This window comes from Mustela lutreola, chromosome 3, assembly GCF_030435805.1.
Source record: "Mustela lutreola isolate mMusLut2 chromosome 3, mMusLut2.pri, whole genome shotgun sequence".
NCBI classification, from domain to species: domain Eukaryota; kingdom Metazoa; phylum Chordata; class Mammalia; order Carnivora; family Mustelidae; genus Mustela; species Mustela lutreola.
In genome coordinates, this window is record NC_081292.1 from 26,043,847 (window position 1) to 26,064,583 (window position 20,737).

A 20,737-nucleotide genomic window follows, 5' to 3' on the forward strand; every position below is an offset into this window, starting at 1 on the left:
TTTAACTGTTTTATTTTTTTTTTAAAGTAGCCTCTTTCAAGACCTACATTCATCTCCGTTACAATATATGCTGCAAAACATGTATTTTCTTTTATTGGAAATGTTGCTTATTTAACAATTTAAAATTATTTCACATTTTTAAAAGTAACAGAACTTTTAAAGAGACTAGAGGTCATTTTCTAATAGGTATTTTTGCACGGTTAAAAAGAGAAAAATAGAATCAAATACCAAGTAAGCACTATTGTTTCTCAGGATACTGTCTGGATACGTATTGCCATGATACCTAATCTCACGTTTTAGCAACGTGAGTATTTTTTGAATGTGGCAGAAATTACCCCAATTAAAATATGTTTTGGGAGCTCTTTAGAAAATGTAGGAGAGGAAGAGTGCATATAACCCCTCTCCTTTTAGGGCCAGTGTTCATCCCTGACCAAGATCACCTTGTGAAGTTTCTACCGAGCCAGGGGATGTAGCTCAGTGGTAGAGCGCATGCTTCGCATGTGAGGTTTCTACCGTAAGAGAAGAAAATGTATTAGGAGAGTTTGATTGGATTCTCTTAGCATTATATAGTAGTAATACTTCGAAAGACTTAAAGATCCTTAATTCTAGGTGTTCTTCCAAGGAGACAATTTTGTGTACTATTGGAGAATCTATTAATACAATATACCACATCAAAAATGAAATTTTTTTTTAAATTTTATTTTATTTTTTCAGTGTTCCAAGATTCATTGTTTACATATCACAGCCAGTGCTCCATGAAATACATTCTCTTCTTAATACCCCCCACCAGGAAACTGTTTTTAGTCCTTTTTAAGTCATTTTAAGGGGTATTAAAATACATTTAATACAATATTTAAAATAATGCTGACTAAAACAAATTTAAACTCCTGAAAATCTGGAAGACACTTTTTTTTTTTACTATTTTAAAAGTAAGTAGGCCCTGCAACTTGCTATATGATAAATACGTAGCAATTAATAGTTTTCTATACACCAATAGCTAATTTGAAAATGTAATAGAAAGCTAATTTATTCAGAAAAGTAAAATTGTAAAATATGTGGAAATAATTCTTGCATAAACCCATATAACCTATAGAAAATTACAAACTTATTCAGAAAATAATATTTTATGAGAAAAACATAGGTAGATGCCATATTCCTGAATAAGAACACATTATATTATTACATTATAATAAATGTGAATTATATGAATATTGCTTTGAAAGTTCAATAAAAATCCTAACATAATTTATCTGGGGACACACATTCTTTAGGAATGTATTGACATGCTGCTAGGTTTAAAAAAAAAAAAGTAGAATTGATGTGAGAATTTTTTAAAAGAAAAGTGCTTAAGTGGCCTTCAAAGTATCATATTAAGTTGCTGCCATAAAATTAGTGTGATACTCACAGAAATATAACCCTGGATCAAAGGAAGTGTCATTAAAAACTGTGTCTAATATAACAAAGGGTTTAGAATAGAGATCATTTAGATCAGAGATTAACAAAATTAGGTCTTTGGGACAAATGTAGCCTGAAGCCTAATTTGGTAAAGTTTTATTGGAACATAACTGTGTTTTCATTTACCTATTGCACATGGCTGATATCCTGCTACTGCGGCAGTGTTAAGTAGTTGCAAAAGAGACGATGTGGTTTGTAAAGCCAAAGCATTTACCATCGGTTCCTTTACGGAAGGTTTGCGGACCCTGTCTTTAAGTCAAAGGCAGTAGAATCAAATGATTCCAGGATGCAGGCAGGTAAAGGTGTGAAAGGAATAGGACGAGGTAGGTATGCACCCATGATGGAAGTGGTGGGGATCTGGAGTGCATTAACTTTTTCAAAGAAGCTAGAATTCCTGACTTTTTCCCCTCAAATATGAAGTAGGATGATTTTAAAATGTGATTTCAAATTTTTGTACAGGCACAAGCAAAAATCATACCAGACACATTTGCAGTCTGGATGCAGCCCAATGGCTATCAGTTTCCAAGACCTGGTGTTAACTCCTAGCATCATTCCATACAGAAGAAGCAAACTTAGGTTAGAAATTACATTTAAAATGATAAAAAATTATACATATATAGTAATAAACAACTGATTATATATATATACATATATATATATAATTCCTATCATTCTTTTACATATGTTACATATTTTACACACATATATATAGGTATGGTTACATTTTGTCTTTATATTTCTGTAACTAGAGACCTTTGTTTTTTACCCTTTTTCTACTTCCTAAATGTTCTGTTGATCCTTTAGCTCAGATGTTTTTAAAAGTTAAAAGAAAACTGAGGGGAGGTGTCCAGCAGGGGCAGGGAGAGACTTCATCTTAGTAAGATGTGAAAGTTTGTCTTTCTAGTGTTAGCAACTAGTGGTGATAGCTATAAAAGCTAATTTGTCTTCTTATCTGTGTTTTAAACTCTGAGAGCCATGGCAGGAATGAACCTTACCTAAGCACCAACCTCTCTCCAAGTTTTGTCTGGGCTACAACATCCTAGTTCTATTAATATCCGCATAATATTTTTTGTCTTCAATCATTTCCTGAGGATTCTTGCTTTATATGAAAATCTCTAAATATTTTACCAATTTTCTTTCTTAAGCATAGAAACAAAAACTTTGTATAGAACGCCAACACAAATATGATAAATGTCAAAATAAATTGCCTTTATTACTCCCATGACATTTTCTTGCATATTTAAGCATACAGTCACCCAAAGTAACAGTTTGCCTCTTAATATGTGAATATGGTAACATTTTTTTCTGTTTTATAACTTACATTTTTTAATATTATTTTTTCAACCTGCTGATTGATTACCATAGTTGTGGCAAAATAATGTATAATAAGAATAAAATATAATAAGTAAATCAGGATAAAGTTTAATAAGGATATGGCAAAATAAGGTAGAATATTACTTTTGAAAATTTGTTGTATTTTACAATCTTATTTTAACAGTTCCTTGTCTGTCTAACTTTACTGCACCAATGGGAACAGTGCTTTCTCCTGATTACCCAGAAGGGTATGGAAATAATTTAAACTGCATCTGGACAATAATCTCTGATCCAGGGAGCCGGATTCATCTTTCTTTTAATGACTTTGATCTGGAATCTCAGTTTGACTTCCTTGCTGTTAAAGATGGTGACTCTCCAGACTCCCCAATTCTTGGAACCTTTACTGGGGCTGAGGTGCCTTCCCATCTTACCAGTAATAGTCATATACTGCGATTGGAATTTCAAGCGGACCATTCAATGTCGGGACGTGGCTTTAACATCACTTATAACAGTAAGTTTATTTTTTCCGTAAAACATATTTCTACAATGTAGAGCTAGAAAGGAATCACATAAACCAGCTCTCTTCCTCCACAGAACAGGAAACTTGAACAAATCGTATATATGTATAAAATTGTGCCAGGGAGTCATTTAGTTCTTGATTTCCAACCATATTTTACTCCCAGTTGTGTCATTTCTCTGTTTGTGAGAAGCCCGATATTAAGGAAACCTACTATATATCATATACTTTGTTCCATTATTGGTATGCAAACATATAGATGAGAGAAATCTTTCTTTCAAAATATTCATAAACTGGGGCACCTGGCTAGCTCTGTCAGGGGGGCACAGGACTCTTGATCTTGGGGTTGCAGTTTCAAGCTCCATGTTGGATGTAGAGATTACTTAAAAATAAAATCTTAAAAAATAAAATAAAAACCAAAATATTTATAAACACATGGGGAACCTATAAACAAATAGTGACAGAACAGAATTATAATTCCAAAGAAAAAAACTGTAAGGCTGCAGAAACATTACAGAGCAGGCAGTCATTAACTTAGGGGCAGCAGACCACTGAGCTGATTTAGCAAGGCCACCACCAGAGAGAAGTACCTTAGAGATTAAGTGTGTCATCTCTTCAGTGAACCTATGTAACTTCAAATCTTGGCTCTGCTCCATTCTTAGGTTTAATAAATGAGCCTCAGTGTTCCTGTCAGTAAAACTATATTTAGGCTTTTGTAAGGAATCTATTAGATGGTGCATCTAAATAAGTTAGCATAAAATATTTGATACCTAGTAAATGCTCAATAAGCATTAGCTGTCATTTGTTTAGTTGCCTTTTGAACTATCACCTTAACATCTTATTTAATTGTGTTTATTATATTGCTTCCTTTTGAGATTTCTTTACGTTAAATAACCTTATCCAGATAAGAGTTAAATAACTCTTACCTATCACTCATATTCTTTGTATTTTTCTAAAAAAAAAAAAAAATGGTTTGAATATAGCAAAAAAAAAAAAAAAAGAATCACATGAAGGAGAAAACATCTTAGTGTATTTACACCCTTACATATTAATGCTTCTGTTTGCAAATGTTTCTAAAGCCATAGAATGAATACTAGTGACTCTCTGTTTTTTTCTTCCTTGATGCTACCACACTGTCAGATATTGACCAACTTGATGAGTTAATATTTGTGTCATATAACAATAGGATTATAGTTTCCTGCTTTAAAAAAAAAAATGGCATCTCTAACCTCCACCCCCACTCATTCAGTGCTGAGCTTTGGTTATTAGTAACAAAAAGCAATTACTGCCTTTTCAAAGTGTCACTGGTGGTGAAGTTGTCAACATGTAATTGCACATCATTAAAGTTAAATTAGCTGTGACATGTGTCATACAAACTGTTGTATAAAATAGTTGCTTCATCTGAAAGTCCTTTAAACAATACTTCATTTATATGTATAAAGGTATGCATATATACACATATATATATGCACTTATCCATCTAAATTTTCATTTTATCTTAAACACATATAATTTTTAACTTTAATGTTTATGGTACCTTCAGGATATTATGGAAATATGCCTCCTTGTTTCTTGTTCTGTTTCTCAGTAAATAATATAATCCATCATATGCAAATTCTTATATTTAATGTTTTCTACTGAAATTATATTTTTCTGAAATAAATACCTACCAGGCATTATATTAGGAACAACAAGGCTTAATCAATTGAGGTTTTTGGCACACACAAAAAAATAATAATTAGAAAAAAAACAGTATACCTACAAAATATATTTTGTATATTTTAGAAGTTACTTTAATGTTCTTTTATACTGTTTAACTTAAAAATGAGGAGAATGAATAATAAAGCTTATATAATTTATGAATAATATCAAAGGGATGATTAGTGAGAGACTTTAAAATTACTTCCTGTACTTATGTAGCATGAATATAGAAATAATTGTAAATACCTCATAACTATGTTGTACACATTCAGACTTTGCTATTTAAATGTTCTTTCATTTATCTCATAATAATTTAAATATTTATGGTACATACTTGGTCATCCAGATGAATAAAGAGAACAATTTGGAGGACTCATGTAATCTATAATTTTGAAAGATTAAAATTTGCACATCGTCCCTATACTTCTGCTACTTGCTAAAGATTGGCTAAATATATCCTGGCAGACACAAAATAAAATAAAGTGGCCCTGAATTCAAGAACTCACGTTCTTTTGAGACCTGAGATGAAAACCCAAGATACAGTGTTGTTGAGAAAAAATTAGAAGTCAGAGTGAGGGATACATTTCAATCCTATCTCTATGACCTGAGGCCAGCTACTTATCTTTTTATGAATCTCATATTACTCTTTAGAGCTGTAAATGTTAAATTAGATTATAACTTTTCCAAAGCTTCTTTCACTGCCTCAAACATGGTAATTGCAAGACTTAGCTCCCTTCCCTTTTTCTAGATGGCAGAAAATAGATGACAAATGGAAAATTATAAAAAAATTTTAAGACTTTCATACCAGTTTGAAACTTTTCACTATAACTTCACAAGACTGTCTCTCCATTCAAAAGACTGAATCATAAGAAAAGCTTGCAAAGAGATGTAGTCAACCTGCTATGTATTCAGAATAATTGGAATTCTGACTGGTTTATAGTGGTAATTTTTACCCAGCCAAAGCCTAAAAGCCTAATGATCTCCAGAAATAGGCAGAAGCAGTTCTATTTTGAAGTGTAATCTAGAGTATAATTCATATTTTAAAAGTCACACCTATTTACACCATAGGCAAACAGGTAGGGTCAAAGGAGAGCCACCAATTCTTTTTTTTTTTTTTTTAATAAATAAAGGCTGTTCTAGAAATAAGCATAACTTTTCTCAAAATCAGTTTTTCTCAATGCAAATATATAAGGGTTCGTCTCATACTGCCTGTTTGTGTGTTTTTGTTTGTTTGCTCTTCTCAAGCATTTGGACATAACGAGTGTCCTGATCCAGGAATACCAATCAATGCACGGCGGTTTGGGGACAACTTTCAATTAGGAAGTTCAATTTCAGTTATTTGTGAAGAAGGATTTATTAAAACCCAGGGAACAGAAACAATTACGTGTATACTTATGGATGGAAAAGTAATGTGGAGTGGACCCATTCCAAGATGTGGAGGTAAGTGAAATGGCCAGGGAAAATTATAACCCCATCATAATTGTGCACTAGAACCCATCACAGGGAATGCACCATTTACCAGGACTATAGTAATCCTTATGATAAAATATTATTTAATAATGTACATTAGGCATATTTAGTGAAGCAAATTACACTTAGTGTTTCATGTTAAAATAAATTTTTAGAAATCTTTTTAGAAGTCCCCTTTAAAGAAAGGAACTCTTACCAAAAGATATACTTTAATAAATGGTAAATTGTGGTTGTATGTAGATATTCTCCTTATAGAGTTATAGTTTAGTATGCCTTATAGTTTCTAGTCATCCTCTTTCATGGGATTTGAACTATTCACAGTTTAAACATTTAGTTTTCAAAAATGTGTTAATAACAGGACACCTGGGTGGCTCAGTCGGTTGAGCGTACAACTCTTGGTTTCAACTCAGGTCAGGATCTCAGGGTTGTGAGATCAAGCTCGGGCCAGGCTCCTTATTCAGTGGGAAGTTTGTCTGAGATTCTCTCACTCTCTCTGCCCCTTCCTCCAGCACTCACTTGCTCTCTCTCTCTTTGTCTCTCAAATAAATCTTTAAAAAAAAAAATGTTAACAATGATTAATTGAAATAAATAAATTTATTCTAGAGCAACCATTATTTAAAATGTATAATTTTTGTGGGCATAGTTTGCTAAACACTTTTCTTCAGTTTTGATTTGTTCAATAAGATATAGTTAAGAAAGTTCAGGGCAATATATACATGTATGTAATGTGTGTATGTGTTTGTGTGCAGTATGTGTGTATGCAATGTTTAAAAGTTTATATCTTTGAATATAGACACTCCTATAAAGTCACAAATTATATTGGAAAAGAAAAGATGATCCTACTTAAAAATAAAATATATCAAGTATAGTGTTTCAATTTAGAATCTTTAGGAATGTGTGTATGGGGTGTGGAGCTTCAATTTAGAATTGTCACAATATAGGGTGCCTGGGTGGCTCAGTTAAACTTATGCCTTCAGCTCAGGTCATGATCCCAGCGTCCTGGGTTTAAGCCCCAAGTTGGGCTCCCTAATTACCAGGGAGCCAGCTTCTCCCACTGCTTCTCTTCTGCTGGTGTGAGTTCTTTCTCTCTGTCTCTCTTTCTCTCTCCCTTTCTCTCTCTCATGCTCACTCTAACCCTCTCTCTCTCAAATTAATAAAATCTTAAAAAAAAAATTGTCACAATACGAATTAACTTTCTGTATTGTGCTTTTCTCCTTCCACAGCAGTACCTAAGACTACATATGTTTTTTTTATTTAGAGAGATATGGAAGAACTTTTACTAAGGAATAGATAGATGAACCAGAGCCATGAAACCCTTTAATAGATCACCATGCAATAATTAGGTGATGATTTTTAAATAGTTTCTTCTTTTTCTTGCTTTCCCAATTTTTCTTTTTACCTGTGTCCAAACTCTTAATGAAAACCTTTTTTGTCTTTTTTTTTTCAATTTCTAGGTGATAAATAGAGAATATTTAATATATAATTTTCAGAAATATAACAGACTTCATTGACTAATATAGCCATTACCTATAAATGCTGCCATTCATTGAGTTGAACATTTTCAGAATGTCCTGTAATGAACTAACCCAGACCATGCGATTACGTTTTCCTATTATCCCCTTCAATTAGCACTTCCCTCTTCTACTAATTACTTTCTCATTTGTTGTATCAGGGGGCTGAACTAGATGACTTCATGGGTTTTTTTCCCAAACCCCAAATGTTATGGGCTACGCTGGCCATAGTTATGACTGTGCTATTATGTTAAAATAATAATAATAATAATAGAATTGCACAGTAAAGGCGGAAATAAAAAAAAATGTAAAGTAATGTTCATTTTTTTTTCCCCATTATACTTTGCCCCTGAGCTCACTAATTTTTTTAATCATAGTTCCTGACCCGAATTTGGGGAGTCAGTCAGGAAAGCCTACATTAGTATTTGAAAGAAAGTAGGAGATGGGAGAAATTTTGTTTCAGGCAGAGGAAAGGTTACTGGTTTGATGTGCTGGAGTGGAGGATAGAGGGTCAGGGGTTCGATGAATAATCAGAGGGGCACAGAGCATGGCATGCTTTGTAAATGATGTTAAATGGATTAAAATTATCCTGTGACCAGCAGAAAGTCATTCCAGCTGAGAAGTGACATGCTCCCGCCTCTCTCCTGGGAGTTGTATACAGTCCCATGGACAGATGCAGAGACCTTTTCTGAGGAATTGTTGAATCTGGTTGGATCCTCCCCTGCCTAATTTGGGTGTTGGTTTAGAAGTAGCTTGTTTCCTAGCTGAATGAGGAGGTGAAAATAAACTGGACATCAACAAATCATTTTGTTGATTTAGCTCTGAAGTGATCCTAAAGAGAGCTTTGTGAAGTTTCTAAAGGAAAAGATTTCTTTTTCTTTCTTTTTCTTTTTTTTTTTTTTCTTTTTTTCTTTCTGGATGTGTGAGTGAAGTTACATATACTTGGCTCACCTGCCAGTTTCTGGATCTAACCCCAATGTGGGAACTGGGTCCTTAGCTAAGGATAAGGTTAGAGACAGGGAAGGCAGAATCAGAGTGGGCTGGAAGCCATCTTACAGTGGGGCTTGTCAGGTCACCTGTCACTTCCCGGGCCATGTTGCAAGGCAGTTTCCATCCAATAAAGCAGACCATTGTCAACTCCTATATAACTCACTCTGGCGAGTTTAATTTCTGAGACTCTAAGTAAGGTTTGTAAGGGTTTCTTTTGTTTTAGTTTTGCCTCAGTTCTACTTAAACATAAACAACAAAAGCCTGAGACTAGCTGAGGAAAGCTGCTGCTTCTTCTTCACTAATGTGTTCTTTTGGGGTTGTTGTGATGGGTCCATAATCAAAGGAGCGAGACTGATACAAAGCAAAGGTCAAGCAAAGCTTCATTTTGCGCCAAGCATTGAGAATCAAATCCACCAGATGGCGCCGCCTCTTACAGAGAGGGTGACCCCTCCCTACCTTACCGACTACCTTTTAAAGGGCAAGGGCCATGTGGTTGAGCCTGGCCACACAGGCTCACAGAGGTGGCCAGTGAGATTGCAACACACAGAGAAAGCTGCACAGTCATGCTAGGTCATGCACAAGTTACCAACTGAATCACAATTTACCCTATAGTAGATATTTGAACTAGCCTATCACCTTGGTCAGAATTGGCACCCAAAAGGCCCCCAAAAGGCGGGGCCCACACTCCTTGGTAGTTAGGGAGACAGTATGTGTGCCCCACTGATTGGATGTCTCCACCTGGCCTGACCCGCCCGTGTATTTGGGCTTTGTTACCTGGAACTGGTTTCCTGGAGTTGCTATTAAGTAAGTCCCCTGGCGGTTGGGTGGGGGTTGGGGGAGCGGTTTAAGTTTTACTGCATAAACAACAAAATGACTGTTCCACCAGGATAAAGCTGCTTTGGCTAAATAGGCCCTTACAGTTGATCTGTTTTTAAACACCCTTCTCCCTCCACCATTCCCCAAGCTGCCAACAGCCATTCCCACTGACACACACAAAAACCTATGTCTGAAAGCCCTCTCTGCCTGTCTTCTTCATCCATTAGACTTCCATACTTTGATAGAAAAGTTTTGCTTTTTATTGAAATTTCTCTTTTAGGGCACTATCACAGCCTACAATTTAGGCTTCATGTTTTAGCTAATTTTTTTTTATCATTATATTAAATATTTGATATGGATAAAATACATACATGCATATGTTCTGATTAATACAGATAACTATTTCTATTTTAGTCCATTAACATAAAACCTTACCAAATTAAATGCATTGTTAAAAGTTACTCGGATGTATGGATTGCTGTGTTAAAATTAGAAAGTGGTAGTTGCTTGTTTCAATCAGGATTTATAGAGCAAAGGAAGTCAGTATAAAGTGTTTCCATAACAAAACACAAAGCTTTAACCTCTTTAAAGATTTTCCTCTCCCTCCACACCCCACCCCCATCTACTTCAGTTGTTTAGAAGGTTAGGTATATTGACAAATTAGTAATTCACCCACATCAACCAGTCTTCAACCCTAAAACTGTGGAAAATCTTTGAAGAAAAAAATGAAAGGAAATGTTTTATCAGTCTTGGTCCTTGAATAAGGATTGGTGAGAGGAAAGGGAGAAATGAGATCATAATTTGTTGCAGTTCTATGATCCCAGAGCTGAACTTGGATTCATTTCAGGTAGCTTAAATGCAATTGTTGAACAGAATTGGGTTATACATTTTATTCACTGACCTGAAGTTCACCACTGATGCATTAACTAAGGATAGATTTAGGCTATCTTTGTGAAAATTTGAACCTCTTTCTCTAGAATGGGTTGATCAAATTTACCCATGAGGAAGAAAGATTAGAGACAATCGAAAGCCTTGCAGTCTCTCAGTTTTGCTAATGGAAAGCAAACTACTATAATTACTATAATCAGCATTGAAATCATTCACTTTGAATTCCACAAACTGTTCCCCTAACTCAATTTAGTGACAATCAATGACTTCTTCACTTACACTTAGACTGTCACCTGAATATAACTGGCTGTATGTAGGGCCAGTCTCTGCATGGTGTCTCCTTCAAAGATATATCCTACAGCCATGAATAGTGTAGATGGTTTTCATAGGTCTACTTTAATGGTCTGACATAGGGATTTTCATGATGTGCCATGAAAGCTTCCTAAAAATCCTCTTCCTCTGTCTCCATCAGTTTCCCACTCGTAATAGCTGCATAAACACTCTCCCTCTTTTGCCCTGTGGTCCCCTTAAGACCCCTCTTGGCCTCACATTCATTTATTTTTCCACATAGCCCAAACCCCTGTTGGGTACCTGTGAGCCTCCTCACTGAATTCAACCCTCAGGAAGTGCAGTTTTCTTTTCAGAATATTTTCTCTTGGATTTTCTTCTTTCCATACTCTCTTTCTTTCTCCTAACATGATCAGAATTTCTCTCAGGAGCCACTGAGGGCATTGTGAGGCTGACTCTGTTTCCTTCAAAGTCCTTTCTTTCTACCAGCCTAGGTGCTTATAAATTTGGAAAAGGGGGAAAAGGAGCTCAACATTACTGTGTTTGGATTTATTTCTCTATTCACCTGGATGCATGAAAGTATCTTCTGAAATATGGGTCCGATGTTGCTTTGCCTTCATTGTCTCAAGGGGGTACTATGCGACTAGATTTCCTTCACTGTACAAAGCAATGCAAACTGGAGCCATCCCTAAAACTCAAATCCTAGAATCGGTTTTCTCAGTAATCCCAGAACATTTCTAGTTTCCGGAATGTTCCTTGTGAACATTCTGAATATTCTGCTATATAGAAGACAAAATTCAAGGTATAATATTTGAATCAGAGAGGTTTCTTTATTGGGCTTTGGGAAACTCCCTGGTCTCTGGCCACCATATTCTGCTGGTCCAAATGCCAGCTCCAAAATGTTGAGACATGCCTGCCTTATTGTCTGTACCTCAAATGATCTGAGCACCATTGGATTCATGAGTCCCAGAGTCCCTGTGTGACTCAGCTGGTTAAGTGTCTGCCTTCGGCTCAGGTCATGATCTCAAGGTCCTGAAATTGAGCCCACTTCAGGCTCCATGCTCAGTGAGGCATCTGCTTCTCCTTCTACCCCTCTCCCCCTGCTCATCATCATCTCTCTCTCTCTCTCTCGAAAAAAAAAAAAAAAGGTACAGATCTATATACAGATATACTATATAAATATATATGTACTATATAGCTATATATATATACTATATAGATTTATCTCTCTATATAGAGGTAGATATATATAGATATATATTCATGAGTTCATGAATCTCTGTAGTAGGGTTCATGTGCATGGTCATTTGGTCTATTGGCTGTAAGTCCACTATAACCTGAACTTGTAATATACAGGTGCTTCTGATCCTGCCATCTGTTTGTACTTTTCCCTAGTGGATGTCTTGTTTTTAACCATTTATAAAGAGATTACCACATACCCAGAAAATGCCATTCTGGCGTTTGCACTCAGCTCAGATTCTTTTGTATATTCATGTTCTCCAGGGTGGTGAGCCTGACTGCCATTAGATGGTGGTTTTGATGGATCTGTGTCCACAAATATTACCTAATGCCCTTTGCTATAGATCAGGAGTCATAACTTCAAATGCTTACAAGAGCAATACAATAACAGAAGCAAATTAGAGGGGCTACATAGGACAAACTGTCCTCCTAAGGGCAAGGTGTGATTTCTCACTTTTCATAGAGACATGATTACAAGTAAATATTTCTCTATTTAATATCAATAATAATAATAAATAATACAAGAATGATGTCATTGACAACTGATGACATTATTCCCATTGGCCCTCACAGTTCCTTCATGCCCCCTAGAAAAGAACATTTTCCAAGAGGAAAATGGCTTGAACTAGTGATTACTAAGGTCCCTTTAATTTGAAATCCAACAGTAGCAATCAATCACTTGGGGAGTGTGCCAGGCCAATGGAGCAGGTCAGAAGATATATATCAACCTCTCCATTTTGAGAAAGGATTCCAGTGTCACAGGAAATTTGGACTTACCCAAGAACCACTTTCCAGATAGCTATACCATGTTTTGAGTTCCTTCTTTTTTGTGAATTTGTGTAACATTATTCAAGTCCAATCCTCTAGCACCTAAAGAAGCTGGAACATCCTATTCCATGAATAAAGCACTCTCCCCAGATTGTCATTTCAATCTAGACTAGTGTCTATAATGTCCTTTTGTCTTCTCATTGGTATTGTGCTTGTGTCTGATTCTTTTTCACCTTTTGGCACTACATTTTTTTATTTCTAATAATTTAGCTGCTCATAGGGTTCAGTTGTGTGGTATGATTGGATTCAGGTGGACTCAGGAACTATGCAAGTTATTCAGGAAGCATCAATAAATAAGAGAGATGTTTGCTTTTTTTTTTTTTTTTAAGAGTTAAGACATGAAAATTTTATGAAGTACAGTAAATAGAAAGCTTCCCAAATACCTTTCTAAGCCATCTCTTCCCCCATCCTCCCATTGAAGGGAATGGCTACATGTAAAAATCATCATCCCCACCATCATCATCTCTCTCCCTCATGCTTACAGTCACAGTCCTATCATCACTAAGCTGTTCTCCATCTTTCTATTTTCCCTGTCTCAGCCCCATGCCCTTGCTTACACGTATGTAGCCCCTTAGACTAACACAAGACCTACTCATTCCACTGTACTCTGCGCCCAGAAAGATTAGTTCATCCCATTCTAATAATTTCAGTTGAGATTTTTTCTCCTTGGAAGGTTGTTAAATACAGTTCTCTACCTCATTATAAGAAATTATGCATTAGTTTAAAAAAATGAATAAGGAGAAAGATCGAGTTTTTGACATATCTTTTCAAGCTATTCTCTGGGTTGCATATCTACTTTATAAATGCCTGCTTCCGTATTTGCCAGTAATAAACCAGCCACCAAATCCCAAAAGATCTTGAAAAAGATACCATGCCATGAGACTTAGAATAAAACAAGAAAGCTCTCTTTCTAGGTGTCAAGAAGTGAGTGCTAAGTCATCTAGAGTTTTCTGTTTTAGAAAGCAAGACAGTTGGACATAAATTAAATCTCCTATCTTTGTTGTAGTCATAGAAAGAAACTGTTCCTGGGTATGAGGATTTATTATTCATTGGTGAATGTCACTTTTTTAAAGCTACTGAACTCGACTCTTATAGACTGAAAGATGAGAAGGATTTATTTACAGACCAAAAATGAGAGTTGGGTTAAAATGTATTTGATATTTTGTTATAAGTACATACCATTTACTTTTAAAAATCTAATGTTTCTTAATACTTTAAAATTATTATTATTTAACTATTTAGGGAAAAATAAGTTAAACATTCTAAAAATTGTATGCTTTATTAAATTTCATTTTATTAAATGTACGACTCAGACTCATTTTAGGCTCTCTTCCTGGTTTCTCCTCACCTCAATGATCTCTGTATGTTCCAGAGCTAGGACTTGAATATTTTCCCCCTCTCTATTTCTACTCATTCTATGGGTAATTGTCACCCAGTCTCTAACATTAAATAATATCTGTGTGCTGATGTCTCTCAAATTTACATCACTAGTCTAGTTCCTTGCCCTGAAGTCCAGAGTCTTACATTCAACTTCCTACTCAACATCTCCCCATAATGTTTAATAGGCATCTCAAACTTAACCTGTCCAAAACTGATCTGCTCTCCCTCTGTCACTCCAAACTTGATACTGTCACAGACTTTCACCATCATCATTAATAGCACTCCATTCTTCCAGTAATTCAGACCAAAACTCTTGGAGTAATTTCTGATACCTTTCTTTCTGTTATAACCATACACAGTCCATCAGGAAAAAACATGTTAGTTCTACCTTTGAAATATATTCAGAACTCATCTAGTTCTTACTTCCTCCTCTGCTGACATCCTGGTCCCAGAAACCATCCTCTCTGGCCCAAATTACTGCAAAAGCCTCCTAACTGGTCTCACTGTTTCTACCCTTGTCCCTATTCAGTTCTGTAGAAATAATTTGTTGTCCCAGTCACCTGTGCCCATTGATTAATATCTTCTTAGTCATTTCTCCACTGGGACTCAGAAGGGTTCTGATGCATGTACACTATCTGTATCTCTCTTTATTTTTACCTGGGTTTTAACTCCCCTGCTCTCTCTTCTATAGCTAGCAATGCCCTCTTTGATCTAAAGCAATCCCTTCAACAAAAATGGAAATAGAATATTGGCCTTCTGGATTACATGGTCATGTTCTTGAATATAATTAGGATATAATACATTCATTGGTCTGCTTTATAGATAAAGAGGATTACATTTAATGAAATACACTGGAAGAGTCAGATGAATGCTATTGGCTCAAAGCTGTCGATTTAATTAAGACACTAAGTTAAGACTAACTGAAAGAGAAGTTCCCCTTCCTTGTGGAGACTCATAATATCCAATAATATTATAATTGTAACTTTCTGGGCTGACATGAAAAACTTTGGGAGCAAAATGACTGACAAAGTATAGAGGAAAATTTTCTTATTGCTTTGGTATTGGTAACTTAGATACCCAGCTAAGGAGAAAAAATTCTCAATACCCAATATATAAAATAATAACAATAATAAATCGAAGTCCAGATGCCCCTTTCATGGCTAATTGTGTTCTAACTGATTCATCTCTCTCAATCATAATCTCAGGTACCCAACCTCCGATTTATATAAGCAGCAAAAAGAAAGGGAAATCAAGATCTAGATCTATCTACCTATCTGTCATCTACTTACCTGTCAATCTATCTGAAACCATTGAAGTCAAAGTTATTCAGTTTTTCATTTATCTCCCTATAGGAAGGAGGATACTAGTCTTTTTCTCTGCAAGCCAACCTGAGGGGGAGGGCTTCAGAAGAATCCTTCATAGAGAATGGAGTTGTCTGGCAGAAAGAGGAATGAGAATCCCCAGATAGATATTTGATTATACAGTGTAGTAGTTGCTGATCTGTCTTCTGTGCTTATTGAGCAAGAGGAGGAAAATTGGTGAAAATTGACAGGTTGAAAAGAAGGAGAACTGTCTAATTCAAACAATTTGGCAAGTCAGTGATGTGAATTTCCTATGTATCAAATGAATACCAAAGAAGGTACCTAAGCCTGACCACCAAGTGAAGGAAAGCCAACAACCTGAGACCATAGGGTATACTTCCAGGGGTGGGAGTAAGGAGGTGACTGGAAAAGGTTGAACTTCTCCAATATCACGAAATTATGCAGTGAGAAGTCACCCTTAATCTGCTCTTGGGCTTTCCAAAAGACTCATTTATTATCATGGAGAGCAAACATTTTCCATATCCAACAAATGGAAAGCATTAGGGAAGAGTCAGGGGTAATATAGCAATAGCCAGGAAAGGACTGACAACACAATCTGTCCCATCCCAGCCCTAAAAGACCACAGGCAAGAAGACATAAAAGAAAGAGGAAGGAGATAAGATGGGGGGAGACTATTCTAAATACTGAAGTGAATAGAGGAATGAATCAGCAAGTACAAGTCCTCCAGCAGCACACTCCTCCCCATTCTCCAAGCCTCTCAGCCAATGCTCAAGGAGGTACCTTGGGTAGATGTGTGGAGAGAATAAGATAAAAAAAAAATTCGTTTTGGACTGGACCAAGTTTTTTTAGTCCTGAAAGTGATGAGAAGATTAGAGGATCTGTTAAACATTTATTTAAGGAGATGGAGATTTGGCAGTACAGTTTTGAAGGCAATCATCGGAAGGAAGGAAGGAAGGAAGGAAAGGAAGGAAGGGGGAAGGTAAGAAGGGAAGGAAAGAAGGAAGAGAGGGAGGGAGGGATGGAAGGAAAGAAGAAAGGAAGGGAGGAAGGAAGGCAGGGAGGCAGGCGGGAAGGAATATAAGAAGGAAATGATAAAAAGAAACCCATTTCTGTTTTTGTTCCATCAATTTCAGAATGTACATAAAATGTGTACTCAAGCAAGAATTTCTTTGCCCTCAGCAGAGAACTCTCTGCATAACCATGGCTAATTATTTTTCCTACCTCTCTAATGGGATATCTGAGAAAATTCCTTGAGTGAATGGAATAGGACTGAAGTCCCTGGAGAACCCTTTGGAGACAAGGCTGGATCAACATGCCTGATGAACTTTCCCTTTGAGGATAAGGGGTTTTCTCTTGAACTCAATTAGTCTCAAAGGATTGGAAACCCTTCTCGTTCACAGACATTGCATTCTCTTTGGAGGCAGTTCTTCTGAGGGAGCAATTAGAGTAACAGTCTGATGCAGAGATCAGAATGTATTTGTGGTTCTCCTTGAGAAAATGTGTATGCATCTAAAAATAGACCCCACTTTTAATTACATGTTTATGTAGTATTAAATTCCATTCTCCTAGAGATCTACCATAGGGAAGCTGATACAGTAGCAATCTGCGGGGTTTTCTCCCACTCTCTGCAGAGCTGAGTCTGGGAGAAGGGATGAAGGGGTTATGGAGATGAAAGATGGCGCAGAGCTGTGATCATTTTGATGAAGTCCCAGAACCTAAGTCAGGTTCGGTGGGGTGAGGAGGTTCGGAGCCGACGACTAAAGAAAGAATTCTTAAGACGTTGTTGGTGCGAAAGGTGATTTATTAGAGCACGGGGACAGGGCCCGTGGGCAGGCAGAGATGCGGCTGCCCCCGGGTTGTGAGGGGTGGTTGGTTATATAAGCAGGAGTTGGGTAGGTGAGGACAAAGGGGTATTCAGAAGGGCTATTGGGGCAAAGAATACTATCAGGATATTGAAGGCTTAGTTACTATCAAGTAAAGACAATTGAGAGTCTCCTGGTGGAATGTTACATTCCTGCCATCAAGCATCCTTGTTAATGAGATTTAGGTTTAGAAGAAATTTAACTTTATTTACTTTTCCTTCTACCTCCACCTCCTTGGTTTTTATGGAGGGGAGGGTGACATTAGGCTTGAGAAACTGAGTTCTGAGTCTTTGGAATTTGGGCTATTGATAAGGTAACTTCTTTGTTTGTAAATCTCAAGGACATTTGCAAACCAAGGGAGACTCCTGTCTTGTAGGATTGTGATCTCAGCAAGTTAACTATTTATCATTTTATGGCAGTCAGGGGTGCCTGAGGAATGCTACACCTATGGAGGGGAGCGGATGGAAGGGGGGGTGGGTGCAAGGCGCCAGCTCTTGCTTTGTCCTCAGCCAGCCTCCTGCTCCCTCATCAATTTCTCTGTAACCCTGGCCCTTTAATTTGTGTGTTTCTGGCTTCCTCTTTTTATCCTAGATTCAGACCTGACACATTTCTCATAATTTTCTTTGAAAAATCATCCAGTGTGCTGATGTTAAAGAGAGTCTGTGATTACTTACCACACCTATCCATAAAGCAAGTTCAAAAAGGAGGGACAAGGATAGAACCCTCCTTGTTTGATAATCCCTGAGATGATATCTGAATTTTATCATGTCAGCTCCCCAGAAAGGCTATCTATCAGAAGGAATGTTAGAATGCTCACTTTTTAAATTCACTTACAGCCAAACCCCTGAGATCAAACTCAGCTCTTCCCATCCCCAGCTCCCCTCTGAGCACCTAACTGCCACTTCTCAGATGAAAGAGCATCTCCCACTGTGGAACACTAGAATTCCATAGCATTTTTATTCAAGGGAATTTTATCTGAATACAGTCTGAAGCACTTTTGACTCTTTCATACAGGTCTTAAAACATACTGGGTATTTTGAATTTGTCCCTTCTACTTAAAGTAACACAGAAATGAGTCAGCACTCCAACGCAAATTATTTATAACAGACTTTCTTCAGACCTTAGAAAAATAAAAATAGATAGATGAACTATGTCTACTTTATATTTATCAGGTATGCCCTCTTTTTATTGATAAAAATGGGGGGGTTTAAACACAACAATCTGTATTTCACTAACAGATGCAAATTGTGTCTTTATCTCAGGAACCTGAGATATTATCCAGGAGAATCTTGAAGCTACAGACTAGCCATATCTTAGGTTTTGTTAGTGTGGTCTATGGGCTAACAGCAGCAAAATGGCCTGTGAGGTCAGGGGGTGGTGAGGGTTTGTTAACAGTGCAGCTTTCTGGATCCCACCTAAGAACTACTAGAAGTGCGTTCTGGAAATCTGCATTTTAGCAAGTTCCCAGATGCTCACTAGGTTTAAAAGTCTTCAAAAGCAGTTATGACTGCATAAAACCAAAAAGTCCTGTCCTTCCTCCACAAACTATAAGCTTCCAAAACAAAGAACTACTTGACTTTCCCTCCTACTGGTTCATGTTTCTCACTTCCTGTCTCTGTTCTCTGTCCAACTCCTCTTATCTTCTATTCTTTTTTTTTTTAATTTAAATTTACTTCTGACAAAATCACCTCCAAGAACTCCTTCCTAATGTCTCTAGGATGTTACTTGTGACTTCCCTGTGTTTCCAGACAGTCTATCAAGTTCAAGCGTGTACTTGTTCTGCATGTTAGCTATTCCTATATTCTGTGTAGAGTGGGTGTCTTTTGAGGGCAGAAAAAATGTCCTATAGGTTTATTTTTTTTTTTTAATTTCAGGACCTAGCAGAGTATCTTATATATAGCAGAAACTATATATGAGATGGATTAACAGAAGGAAATAAAACAAAGTTTTATTACATGCTCAAGGAGGCCCTAAAGAAATGAGCAAGACTGATTATGTACTTTTTATGCAAAGATTCTTTGAGGAATTGACAGGACAAAGAAAAGCTTGGGAGCTTCAATTGATATGAAATTCTAGCCAGATTTTAGACCACAATAGTAAGGCAGCAAACGAAATAACAAGGGTTTTTTACTCAGCCTCCTTGGCTCTTAATTTCCCATCTCTGGTGTTAAGGATATCTCTCTACCTTCTGGTACGGGAAAGGTACCTTTCATGTGAGAGATTTATTTCCGGCTTTCAAGGGGACAGAGAAGGATCTGGATGCCCATTTTGTACAGGTTTTCTCTTAAGTAATATGTATTTAAAATAATCAATATGCAAAGTGGTCCATCTTAGGGAGGCTGGCCTTGGCCCCACCTATGCAAATTATTTAAATTCTTATGTTTATCATGTTCTTATCTATAATAATAGTATGAAAGTGGCTGGACTTTTTTTTTTTTTTGAGCATTATATAAAATAATCCAAGGGACTTTTCACATAGTTCCTGGCACATAAGAAATATTCAATAAATGTTAATTGGTTAAAGTAATACAAATACCACATAGACACATACCTGACACACAATTGTTTACTGCATGACTGACATACAAATGAGTAAATGATGAATAAGTGAATGAATGAATGAATGAATGGGATTTTGAAAGTAGCTTGTCTGGTCTTGATCTTCTTTCTGTTTTGTTTATATTCCAGTTTCCCTTATTCAGGAAAGCTTAGTTATTGTCTTACAGAACTCTGTTAAACTGTGTTGCCTTTATCCCTGGAGGTACACAATGTTATTTTAGTTGTTAAATGTTTAAGTATTTATTACATTTTAATAGCTGCATATTTATTTTTAGACATTTGGGGAAAAATATAAGTCCTACATAAGCACTACGATTTCACAGTCATTTTTATTTAGAGTAAGTTTAAAAAAGTCATTGAAGTTAAAATATAAGTAATCTATTTAAGAAAATTATTAATTTAATGTAAGAAGTATATGCATATGACATAGTTGTAAGGTTTAAGCCACTAACTTTTTTTTCCTTTTACAGTTAAATTTCTCTTTATAAATTCAAATATTTGCTACTAATATTATTATTAGTGTTGAAGTTTTAGAATATAAATGAGGTTCGGTGGGGTGAGGTTTGGAGCCCATGACCAAGAAAGAATTCTTGAGAC

At 36.3% G+C, this 20,737-nt stretch overlaps 1 protein-coding gene across 2 annotated transcripts in view; it reads left to right on the forward strand.

The window, feature by feature from the left end:
- CSMD3 (CUB and Sushi multiple domains 3) overlaps positions 1 to 20,737 on the forward strand; it is a 1,244,673-nt gene that overhangs the window by 804,114 nt on the left and 419,822 nt on the right. For both annotated transcript variants that reach the window (XM_059165746.1, XM_059165745.1), the window contains 2 exons: positions 2,954 to 3,280; positions 6,233 to 6,427. In XM_059165746.1, coding sequence (XP_059021729.1) covers positions 2,954 to 3,280; positions 6,233 to 6,427 — 522 coding nt within the window. The remainder of the gene's footprint in view (positions 1 to 2,953; positions 3,281 to 6,232; positions 6,428 to 20,737) is intronic.